The 12524-nt window shown below is 41.6% G+C and overlaps 1 protein-coding gene across 1 annotated transcript in view; it reads left to right on the top strand.

The window, feature by feature from the left end:
- Nucleotides 1–12524, top strand: part of IQCM (IQ motif containing M) — a 189027-nt gene that overhangs the window by 160562 nt on the left and 15941 nt on the right. The window contains exon 12 of the mRNA XM_074950990.1: nt 12299–12464. Coding sequence (XP_074807091.1) covers nt 12299–12464 — 166 coding nt within the window. The remainder of the gene's footprint in view (nt 1–12298; nt 12465–12524) is intronic.

Genomic DNA, 12524 nt, shown 5'->3' with positions numbered 1-12524 from the left:
CAAATGACATCTGTGACATGACAGAGATTAACAAAACACACAGTTGACTCCTTATGCTTAAAGCACTACACTACTTCAGCACATGTTCAGTACCAACAAGCCAGCATAACTGAGTGAAGAAAACAGAAGCCTAATCATTAATCCATGTTCCTAATTCATAAAGAGAGAGACTGTCCACCCACTCAATACTTGATGGATGCCAAGTCTTTTACAAATTTAGGACTCACACTTGTGTATCCTTCCCTGCTCCCATCTTTTTGGTGGCTTTAGACGAAATGCTAAAGCTATTCTACCCTAATGCACAAACAAAATACTCTGGGGACAGAAAATTAAATTTCAACTGTCATGGAATTTATTATGATTTTGAGGGGTTAAGCATGAAATCTCACAATAGCTTTGCATTAATCAGATAAAATGTTGGGTTTAGATTTAACAAAATTTCACACGGTAGCAGTCAAGTTGCTGCTTTGCTACCATTTCCCGGTACTGCACACTGACTCTGAATGGGTTTTAGTGGGGAGGAGGAGTGTGTATTTGAATAGATATTTGAAATAAATAAAGAATAAAAATGTGATTCTTGACACCCCTGGACTTTTTCAGATACCGATTTGAATATAAACTCCATAGCTTGGGTCTGTGGGATAAACAGATGATAACTTAAATTGATCTATGCTAATTTATACCAACTGAGGATCTAGTTCTAGATCTGTAAATAAAGGAGAAAGGATTCCTACTCTGTGGTCCTGAGATGGCAGCAGTATCAATGTCTCATTAAGAAGGAGCTCCTGCAGATGTGTAATGCACAGGAACTGCATGTATTTATGGAACTGGGGGGTAGAACTGCCTCACCATTGTCCATTCATGCAGATACTACTGACTTGCCAGTGGCAATGCTATAAGAGCTTTTGCATCTCTAGCCTCTAATATTTCTACCTCTCCATACTCTGCAGAGCAAGAAGAAGGTCACACTTGGTCTGCTGCTGAAACACTACTTTGGTGACATTATTTCATAAGAAGGGAAAACGAAATGAAATGTTTCAAGAAATTCAAGAACATCAATCCAATCTACTCTTAAAACAGTACTTCATCTAAGTACTGTACTGAGTTATAATCAACAAGAACAAGCAAGACACAGAAGGAATTTCTCAGCCACAGGTCATAGGTAGATAGTGAAGAAGGTTCCTGAGAAAATAATTCACCCAAGACAGGCAAAATGACTAAGAAAATGCCTTTGAGCAGAAAGAGAAGAATAGTGGAAAAACTGGGTGATTACTTATCAACCATAAATACAAATTATGAAATCTGTACCCAGGTATGATAATTACATTTAATATAGTGGAAATTACTGACTTCAAATTCCATGGGAATGTGACTGGTGGTTGTGAGACTGGCAAACCAGATGCCAGCTCTTGCCAAGGCTTTAGGCATCAGCCCAGCACTGACAAATTGATTGCTGAAAACCAGTCTGTATCACCTTTGTTAGTATTGTTAAGATGGGCATTGGATTTATAACAATGTGTTTTGACCAGTGGTGGGCAACCTGCGGCCCACGGGCAATCCAGGGGCCACCGCTTCCCGCAGCTCCCGTTGGCCGGGAATGGTGAACCGTGGCCACAGGGAGCTGCAGGCAGCCATGGCTGCAGATGGTCAATGTAAACAAACTGCCTCGCGGCCGGCCAATGGATTACCCTGACGGGCCGCAGGTTACCTACCACTGGTTTAGACTTTATGAAATGCCTGTAAGTTGCTGCATGGAGTAATCTCACTTATAATATCTTTATCACATGCTATAAGGTAATATTTCATTTTTTTGCTTTATAACTGTAAAAAATGTTTGCCCTGAAACTGCAAACCTTTCAGGAGAGATTATCTCCTGCTCATTAAGAAGGCCTATCAAAGCCAAATGGACCATTGTGTGTGTGACCGGAATCCCAGGGGAGCCAGCTGAGGTCACTCAATTAGGGTGAACTGCAAAGAATGGGGCAGGCAATCCCCAAAGCTGGTGGATATTCCAATACTTAGATTTAACAAGCCAGCAAAAAACAGCTTCTATAATACCTCACTGGTTACTCAGAAGTCAACAACACAGGTCCCTTAAAACAACCCAGCCTCAGGCCTCCACCTAGTCACCCAAGTCAAATAGGATGAGGATTAATGAAAATCTTATTCATCATATAAAAGAAAAGGTTCTACCAATCCCAAAGGATCAGACACATTACCTCCCAGGTGAATGAATATTCCAGATCTTACCCAAATACAGCAAATTCTTATTAACTAAACTAAAATGTATTTAAAAAGAAAAGGGAGAGAGAATTGTTTAAAAGAACAGTATAAATACAGACATGAGTCAGTCTTGAGATTCAGATTCATAGCAGAGATGGTGAGCTTTGTAGATGCAAAGAGTTCTTTCAGAAATAATTCAAAGGTTATAGTCCAATGTTTATATTTCAGGGCGGTCCAGTCAGAACTGGGATCTCAGTCCTTGTGGCTTAGGCTGCCCCTGCATGAAACCTCAAGCAGATCTGAGATGACAGGATCAGGACCCAAGGATCTTTTATACAATTCCAGGCCTTCTTTGACAGGTTGGTGTCCCTCGGCTTACAATAGGCAATCAGGGCGACTTTGAAGTAGGTCTATCACTGGTAATTAGCTACACAAATTAACATAAGGCAATTGCTTGTTTTTCCACCATTCGCAGATGATTAGCTATACATTTCAAAGAGAGATGAATACAGTGATATTTTGTGTTTACAGTTCATTTAAATATTAAGATGTTCTTTTGATCTCTGAATTAATGGAATACAGTACAGCATAGACAGGGACTGTTTGATTACATTGTTGACCTCTATCAATATATATGTATATACACAAAAAGACAAACATTATCTCCCCACATGTTTTTAAGGGTTGAATTTGAGTAATTTATTCTGCAGGACGCTTAACCCTTTCTGGGCATGCATCACAGTGGGACATCACAATACAAAGACTTTGTTAATTTCCCTTTCATACCCATGGAAAGGCTATGTGCAAAAGGGCTCATTCCATCATCTGAAATTCTAGAAAAAGGAAATAAAGATAGTGAACAAAAAATTTTTCATCTCTTTGGTTGTTTAGACTCTCCCAGGGCTGGAGCTATGAAACAGAAAGAGAGATCACTATAATACTTAATCCAGCTTTGAGTGCAGGGGACTGGATTAGATGACCTCTTGAGATCCCTTCCAGTTCTATGATTCTAAGATCACTAAGGTCAACCTGAGTTAGCCCTGAAAGACATTCAGTCCTGACAGATTACTACAACTCTGTCACCTTTTGGAATCATAGACTAACTCATTTGTGTATATGTTTGCCTACTTTAACCTGTAAATAACTCTCTGATTTATTTTCTTAGTTAATAAATCCTTCGTGGGTTTACTATAGGATTGGCTACAAGCGTTGTCTTTGGAGCGAGATTGGAGGTCCAAATTGACCATGGATAAGTGACTAGTCTCTTGGGATTGGAAGCAACCTGAATCTTTTATGATCTTTGGTGCATATCAACCAACTATCACTAAATCCATCTTGCTTGGGTGGCAAGATAGACTGGAGAGCCCCAGGGGACTGTCTGTGTCTCCATGGAAAGACCAGTATAGTGGTTCAGGAGTTCACATTTGTTACTGCTTTGGTGAAATCTAATTATAAAACATACAACCAGTTGGGGTCTCAGTCCCACTTCTTGATAGTCTCTCGTTAGGCTGACACTCATGGTTGTGAACCACTCCAGATAGCATGATAGTAGTGTAAATTAGAGATTGGCAAATCAGCATAAACCAGTATAAGTACATAAACTGATATAATTTAAAGTGTAAAAGTGCCATTCTTTCATTCCTCTATGGCAATTCTTATATTCCTTATTAAATTATATATTAGATTGCAATATATTCCCCCTGCAAAGGGTATTGAAAACTTATATTTAAACACCATTTTTACTAGTGTAAAATGAGAGATATAGCCATCACATTTTAATTCAGACTAGAGCACTTACACAAATGCAAATGGTCTGTCAAAAAGCTAATTATTAGGAAAGCATTTCCCATTTGCTCAATTTCTTGGCATACCTCTGCTAAATATTTCCATGGCAAAAAGTGAAGATTTGTTTTTCCAATGAAAGCCATAATCAGTAAAAAGATTAATGAATTAAAGCCTGTGAGAAACAGAGCTACACCAGCAGCTAAAGACTGCTGTGTTAGTGAAAGGACTAAAGCAGTGAGTCCACTTATATATGAATGTACAACAGCAATGAAGATTACCAGTGGGAGATGGGGTAGGCTTCTTGATCTACAATAGCTATTTATTTATAATGTGAGCTCAATCACCTTTATTTGCTTGATTAGCTTCAAGGATAATATGCAGTTTTCATACATGATAGTGATGGAGTCTCCTAGGCCCCATCCATACAGGTACTTAGGCACCTACACCTCAGACTTTGGCCCCTAAGTCCCAGTTTTAGACTCCACAGTAAACCACAAACCCACTTCTGGGTACTCTTCTCGCTCTGATAATCTGTTTTTTCACTTCAGCAGGTGGGTATTGTAGTTTTAAGAATGTTTGATAGAGATCTTGTAGGTGTTTGTCTCTGTCTGAGAGATTGGAGCAAATGTGGTTGTATCTTAGAGCTTGGCTGTAGACAACAGATCGTGTGGTGTGTCCTGGATGGAAGCTGGAGGCATGTAGGTAAGTATAGCGGTCAGTAGGTTTCCAGTATAGGGTAGTGTTTATGTGACCATTGCTTATTAGCACAGTAGTGTCCAGGAAATGGACCACTTGTGTGGACTGGTCTAGGCTGAGGTTGATGGTAGGATGGAAATTGTTGAAGTCATAGTGGAATTCCTCAAGGGCTTCTTTTCCATGGGTCCAGATGATGAAGATGTCATCAATGTAGTGCAAGTAGAGTAGGGGTGTTAGGGGACCAAAGCTAAGGAAGCGTTGTTCTAAGTCAGCCATAAAAATGTTAGCATACTGTGGGGCCATGAGGGTACCCATAGCAGTGCCGCTGACTTGAAGATATATATTGTCCCCAAATGTGAAATAGTTGTGGGTGAGGACAAAGTCACAAAGGTCAGCCACCAGGTTTGCCATGACATTATCGGGGATACTGTTCCTGATAGCTTGTAGTCCATCTTTGTGTGGAATGTTGGTGTAGAGGGCTTCTACATCCATAGTGGCCAGGAGGATGTTTACTGGAAACCTACTGACCGCTATACTTACCTACATGCCTCCAGCTTCCATCCAGGACACACCACATGATCCACTGTCTACAGCCAAGCTCTAAGATACAACCACATTTGCTCCAGTCCCTCAGACAGAGACAAACACCTGCAAGATCTCTGTCAAGCATTCATAAAACTACAGTACCCACCTGCTGAAGTGAAGAAACAGATGGGCAGAGCCAGAAGAGTACCCAGAAGTCACCTACTACAGGACAGGCCCAACAAAGAAAATAACAGAATGCCACTAGCTGTCACCTACAGCCCCCAACTAAAACCTCTCCAGCGCATCATCAAAGATTTACAACCTATCCTGAAAAATGATCACTCACTCTCACAGATCTTGGGAGACAGTCCAGTCCTCGCTTACAGACAGCCCCCCAACCTGAAGCAAATACTCACCAGCAACCACACACCACACAACAAAAACACTAACCCAGGAACCTATCCTTGCAATAAAGCCCAATGCCAACTCTGTCCACATATTTATTCAAGTGACACCATCTTAGGACCTAATCACATTAGCCACGCCATCAGGGGCTCATTCACCTGCACATCTACCAATGTGATATATGTCATCATGTGCCAGCAATGCCCCTCTGCCATGTACATTGGCCAAACCGGACAGTCTCAACACAAAAGAATAAATGGACAGAAATCTGACATCAGGAATCATAACATTCAAAAACCGGTAGGAGAACACTTCAACCTCTGTGGCCACTCAGTAAAAGATTTAAGGGTGGCAATTTTGCGACAGAAAAGCTTCAAAAACAGACTCCAAGGAGAAACTGCTGAGCTTGAATTAATATGCAAACTAGATACCATTAACTTGGGTTTGAATAGAGACTGGGAGTGGCTGGGTCATTACACATATTGAATCTATTTCCTTAAGTTAAGTATCCTCACACCTTCTTGTCAACTGTCTAAATGGGCCATCTTGATTATCCCTACAAAAGTTTTTTTCTCCTGCTGATAATAGTCCATCTTAACTAATTAGCCTCTCACAGTTTGTATGGTAACTTCCAACTTATCTGTATGTGTATCTTACTATATGTTCCATTCTATGCATCCGATGAAGTGAGCTGTAGCTCATGAAAGCTTATCTCTAATAAATTTGTTAGTCTCTAAGGTGCCACAAGTACTCCTGTTCTTTTTTCTAGTAAATAAGGTTGAACTATATATTCAGGGTTTTTATTTTATTTTTGAAGGAGAAATGCATTTATCCGAAATGTTTTCCAACTCAGAATAAATGCACATTAAAATAACCCCACAGGTGCATCTTTTTTCCTCCATATGTTCTAGTTAAGAGATTATGAGGTCATACTGCAAATGAAGAGGTTTTTGAAGTTACAAGGAAATCAACTGATTTTTCAGATGAGCATCAGCTGAAATTAGGTTGTGTGACAGGGTCGGGCCAGATGGCTACAGGACAGTGATCCTATTGGGATCCGGGCTACAGGACAGTGATAGAAGGCAGATATATTAGCCCCACAAGGTGCAAGTCTCAGGCTCTGTCTTGACAAAGTAAGTATGCAAAAATAATTAAAATTTAAATTTCTGGAAAATATTGTCAAAACCATCCTTGTGAAACTCTTTAGACTATTATGTTCAATTAGATAATGGTTTGCAAGATTCTTTTACTAAAAATATATTAATGTTATATATTTTGCTTTTTCAGATCTATTATGTGTAGAGTGGTTTTGAATGTTGAGAATTCATTAACATGGTGTAAAACTTGTATTTAGTATGTACAAATTGCTTCTCGTCTCAAAGGAACTTTATGGAAACCAGATAGTGTAGCTCTCAACGCTGGAGAGCACTATTTTTTAAAAATTCAGTTTCAAATTCAAGTAGGAAACATAGTTCCTGTCCACCAGGAACTGTCTATGCACACAAATCATATTTTCTTTCTCAGGATACAGTGTTTCTCTTCATTAAACATTAAAGGCTCAAACCTATCTTGGACCCTAATCCTGCACACTTTTACTGCAATGGGTCTGCATGGTTCAGATTCATGAAGGGTCTTAGGCATTGCAATGTTGATGGCACCTAGAAAATCATAGGAACAACACTGTGACCCACAAAGCCTGAGGCCCAGTCTACGCTTAAAACTTAGGTTGACATAGCAGTCGTGCTCAGGGGTGCGAACAGTAGTAGCTATGTTGCTCTAACCCCTGAACCAGATGCAGCTCAGTCAGAGGAAGAATACTTCTGTTAACTTAGCTACCATTGCTCAGGGAGGTCGTGTTCCTACAGGGACATAAAACACTCTTCTTGTAACTGTAGGCTGTGTCTACACTACAGGCTTATGCTGGTATAACTACGGTGCTGTAGCTATACTGCTATAGTCCCTATAGTTCAGACATGGCCTGAGTTGGGCACCTAGGCTCCTATATGATGAAGGGGGAGAGATAGGCACCCTAGACTGTGATCCACAAAGGCAGCCACAAGGTTAGGAAGTAAGTTGCAGGCAGGGCCCAAAGCAAAATAGCTTGGGGGGGGGGGGGCAGAGCTCCCTCATAAACTTTAGCCTAGTGGATAGGATACTCATCCAGGATGAGGGAGAAACCTAGTTCAAATACCACCCCTGAAGTGAGTGCGCTAACCACTAGGCTACAGAATCCTTTTAACTCTGTCACTCGCCCAAGTAATATTCAATTATTTAATTAAAGTGCAACAACTTCAGTAGGAGAGGATGAGGGAAACCCACATCAGAATATTCCATAGCCTAGCAGTTAAGAGATGGCTGATTCCTGTTCAAATCCCTTCTCTCCCACAGGAGGAGGGGTAACTTGAACCAGGGTCTCACACGTCCCACTAGGCCACAGTTAGGAAGGAGCTGTTCCTCCCCTCATCTAGCAGGTTTTCATAAACTCACCTCGGGGGCTGATCCAGTAGGCACTCTGTAAGCGTGCCTACCGGATTGGGCCCTGCATGTGACTTTAGGCAGCTGAATGCCTGTCTTTCTTGGTTTGTGAATTATTCTAAGGCTTAGGTGGCAGATGGGTGCCTGGGCACCTAGTGTGAGGTTGTAGTGTAGAGGCAAAACCCCTGGTGCTGTGTGAAGTTAGGCAGCAGACAAGTGGGAGATTTGTGGATTGCAGTGGTGTCAAAAACAGGAGTTAGGCACCTAAGTATCTTTCAAAGTAGCAGCCGTGTTAGTCTGTATTCGCAAAAAGAAAAGGAGTACTTGTGGCACCTTAGAGACTAACCAACTTAACCTCAAATAGATTGGTTAGTCTCTAAGGTGCCACAAGTACTCCTTTTCTTTTTAAGTATCTTTGTGGATTGTTCCCTAAGTGTTTGCAAGACTGGGGCCTTAGAGATATGCTGCTGCTGAATGAGAAGCAAATAATAGTTATAAAGGGGACTATGCATCCGATGAAGTGGGCTGTAGCCCTCGAAAGCTTATGCTCTAGTAAATGTGTTAGTCTCTAAGGTGCCACAAGTACTCCTGTTCTTTTTGCGGATACAGACTAACACGGCTGCTACTCTAAACCTTCAAATTTAGAAGCACTTGCATACATGTATTTAGGGTTCCTGTGGTCTTCATGGTATACCCTAGGTGTACATATAAAAAATGCTGCCTAATATTACAGTAATATTATCTTCCTGAAAACCGTAAAGATTTGGGTCTCTATCCGCCAGTCCTTGACAAGCTATTTTAAGCTGCTGAGGCAGCACAAAGCATCTGGAAGGATGTCCCTTTACGGCAACTGAGGATTCCCTTTGACACAAGGGAATCTTTGGTGGCATAAAGCCAGCCTAGCTAACTCTGCACCACCCATCCGTGCCTTCCCTGTGAATGGGGCATATTGGGGGAGAAAAGAGGGGAATGGAGTAGGGCAGGGTGCGGAGTATTCTGTCATATCCTTAAAAAGAAAAGGAGTATTTGTGGCACCTTAGAGACTAACCAATTTATTTGAGCATAAGCTTTCGTGAGCTACAGCTCACTTCATCGGATGCATACTGTGGAAAGTACAGAAGATGTTTTTATACACACAAACCATGAAATAATGGGTGTTTACCACTACAAAAGGTTTTCTTTCCCCCCACACCCCACTCTCCTGCTGGTAATAGCTTATCTAAAGTGATCACTCTCCTTACAATGTGTATGATAATCAAGTTGGGCCATTTCCAGCACATCCACCAATGTGATATGTGCCAGCAATGCCCCTCTGCCATGTACATTGGTCAAACTGGACAGTCTCTACGTAAAAGAATAAATGGACACAAATCAGATGTCAAGAATTATAACATTCATAAACCAGTCGGAGAACACTTCAATCTCTCTGGTCACGCGATTACAGACATGAAAGTTGTGATATTACAACAGAAAAACTTCAAAACCAGACTCCGGCGAGAGACTGTTGAATTGGAATTCATTTGCAAATTGGATACAATTAACTTAGGCTTGAATAGAGACTGGGAGTGGCTAAGTCATTATGCAAGGTAACCTATTTCCCCTTGTTTTTTCCTACCCCCCCTCCTCAGACGTTCTTGTTAAACCCTGGATTTGTGCTGGAAATGGCCCACATTGATTATCATACACATTGTCATACACATTGTATTTCCACGATATGCTATGCATCCGATGAAGTGAGCTGTAGCTCACGAAAGCTCATGCTCAAATAAACTGGTTAGTCTCTAAGGTGCCACAAGTACTCCTTTTCTTTTTTCTTTTTACGAATACAGACTAACACGGTTGTTACTCTGAAACCTTTAGATAAGCTATTACCAACAGGAGAGTGGGTTGGTGGGGGGGGGGAGAAAACCTGGATTTGTGCTGGAAATGGCCCAACTTGATTATCATACACATTGTAAGGAGAGTGATCACTTTAGATAAGCTATTCCCAGCAGGAGAGTGGGGTGTGGGGGGAAAGAAAACCTTTTGTAGTGGTAAACACCCATTTTTTCATGGTTTGTGTGTATAAAAAGATCTTCTGTACTTTCCACAGTATGCATCCGATGAAGTGAGCTGTAGCTCACGAAAGCTTATGCTCAAATAAATTGGTTAGTCTCTAAGGTGCCACAAGTACTCCTTTTCTTTTTGCAAATACAGACTAACACAGCTGTTAGTCTGAAACCTGTCATATCCTTGGCTGCAGCTGTCATAACTTAGAGGAAGAACTGGAGGGACGGCAAAATGACTTAGAATGACATTTCTCCATCTGTCTTCAGCTGCCCCTAGTAGAAACTTTACATAAATGAGGACTGAGCCATTTAATGACTATGGCCAGAAAAAAATAGGGCCTGCTATACTACTCCATAAAAAGAGTTGGGGTAGCAAGTATCTGACATCTTGATTTCGGGAAGATAACAAAGGGTATGTAAAATAGGTTTATTTGCCAAGCAGATCTAGTAAACTGTCTCCAAAGATGGAAAATAATGTAGCCTTATTGTCTACTGCTTTTCACCTTGTGTGATCATTGACTCAGACAGGTGTAAATGTATGTGCTAGTACTGGATTAAGTGGGTGGAGAATTCTGATTTGAGAGCATTTCACACCTGCTTTGCTCAGGTGTAAAGGACCACACAAGATGCAAAGTAGGGGACCCCTGATATTTTAAAGAAAAGCTACTAAAACCCCTCAGGACTCCCAATGAATTGTGCAATGTTCTAGAGGTGCGAAAGTGTCTTTTCTTGACACCTGAGGTCATCAAGCCATCATGAGGTTATTTAGATCCCATTCTTTCAGTGGTCATGTCAATTGTTAAGGAATTTCAGCTAGAAACAGATCAAGTCTGGCTCTGTAATGTAATGTAAATCTGAAGCATGCTGGGGAATGTTTAGCCTGCATTGCCCTGGCCAATGCATTACATGTTCTATAGAGAAACACAGGACATCTGTCTCCTGCAGTGGCTCCTTTTACCAACATTATAGAAAATACCCTGCACTATTACACACCTACTTCTCCCCCCATTTTTTCCCGCTTCTTTTGTTTGCTTTGGAGAGGTTCATTAACAGTCAGTAACATGTTAGGAATGGAGAAGAGGAACTAAAATCAGTGGGAATAAAGGCAGAACAGAAGTATGAAAAGGAGTGTTATTAAAACAATGTTTAGACTATAACCTCAGTGAAGGCTGCTCTAAATTTCACCAGCTGGTAATAGTCCCTTAGGGCCAATCCACCAGCTGAAAATAGATGAAATGCACCAAGTTCAAGCCACCCTCCCAATTGCCTCTTCCTCTGATATCCTATCTATGCCAGGGCTGAAGGCTGGTGCTGAAAGAGTTTGCTGTGTTGACTCTACCTCTGTTGGGAAATCAGCAGCAGGGAAGATGTGGCCAATTTCTTTTCCCACACCAGAGTGTGCAAATGGAGCAGAAACCTCTGTCCCAGTAAATCCAGCTCAAAATTTATAAATAATTACATCCCCAGAAAACTCTCAGACACCACTAATAGGTTGCCCAAATGGATGTTCCTGAGAGATGGTGATTCCCCCTTTATATAACAGTGGGAATGCTAATGGGACACTTATCTAGAGCAGTCAAAACAATCTCTAGCACCAGCAAAGCATATGAGAGGGGATGCCTGGCTTCCAGGGTGGACTCCTTCCATGACTAACATGCCTTAGCTGTAAGGGGAGATGCACTGAGGAAAGGAATCTAACAGGGATGGTGAGCAGATGCTACCACCTCTCCCCAATCAAACTGTGGTGTGTGCTAAATAAAATGGCTGCTCTCTCAAGAGGAGCTCACGAAATCTCCCTCCTAGTCCCAGAAACCATTGTCATCAAATACACATGTCACTGAAATTTTTCCAATCTGGAGTGGGGTACTGGAATTTCAGGATGCAAAATCACACAGAACTAATTAGTGAAACATTTTGTACCATCTTCACATAGACACATCCCACATGAATAACAAAGGCTTGGGATTAAAATGGAGGAGGAAGATCTTGGGCCGGAACCTCAGCTGCTGTAAATCAATGTGGCTTCACTGGGACTAGTTTACCCCAGGTGATAAACTGTTCCTCTTGCTGCCCCATGGGTGGGCTCTGAGCCATCAACCTGCAGCTCCCACTAAGTGTGTTTGGTCACGTTTGTCCTGCAGGTATGGACTTTTCCACAAGAAAGATGGTAAACCTGACCAAGTCCACCAGCATTGCAGAGGGTGATTCAGTCACCATGAAGGTCCAGAACACCTTCAAGAGCAAAAGGTCAGCTTCAAGCAGAGTGAGGAATTTGATGAGACAACCACAGATGGCAAGCATACCAAGGTAAGTCTCAGGGAGGAACAACTGACAGGAAGGACACGCTGACACCATTGGTAGCTGCTG

Source organism: Natator depressus, chromosome 4, assembly GCF_965152275.1.
Source record: "Natator depressus isolate rNatDep1 chromosome 4, rNatDep2.hap1, whole genome shotgun sequence".
Classification (NCBI taxonomy): Eukaryota; Metazoa; Chordata; order Testudines; family Cheloniidae; genus Natator; species Natator depressus.
This window is presented reverse-complemented; position numbering and strand designations above follow the sequence as displayed.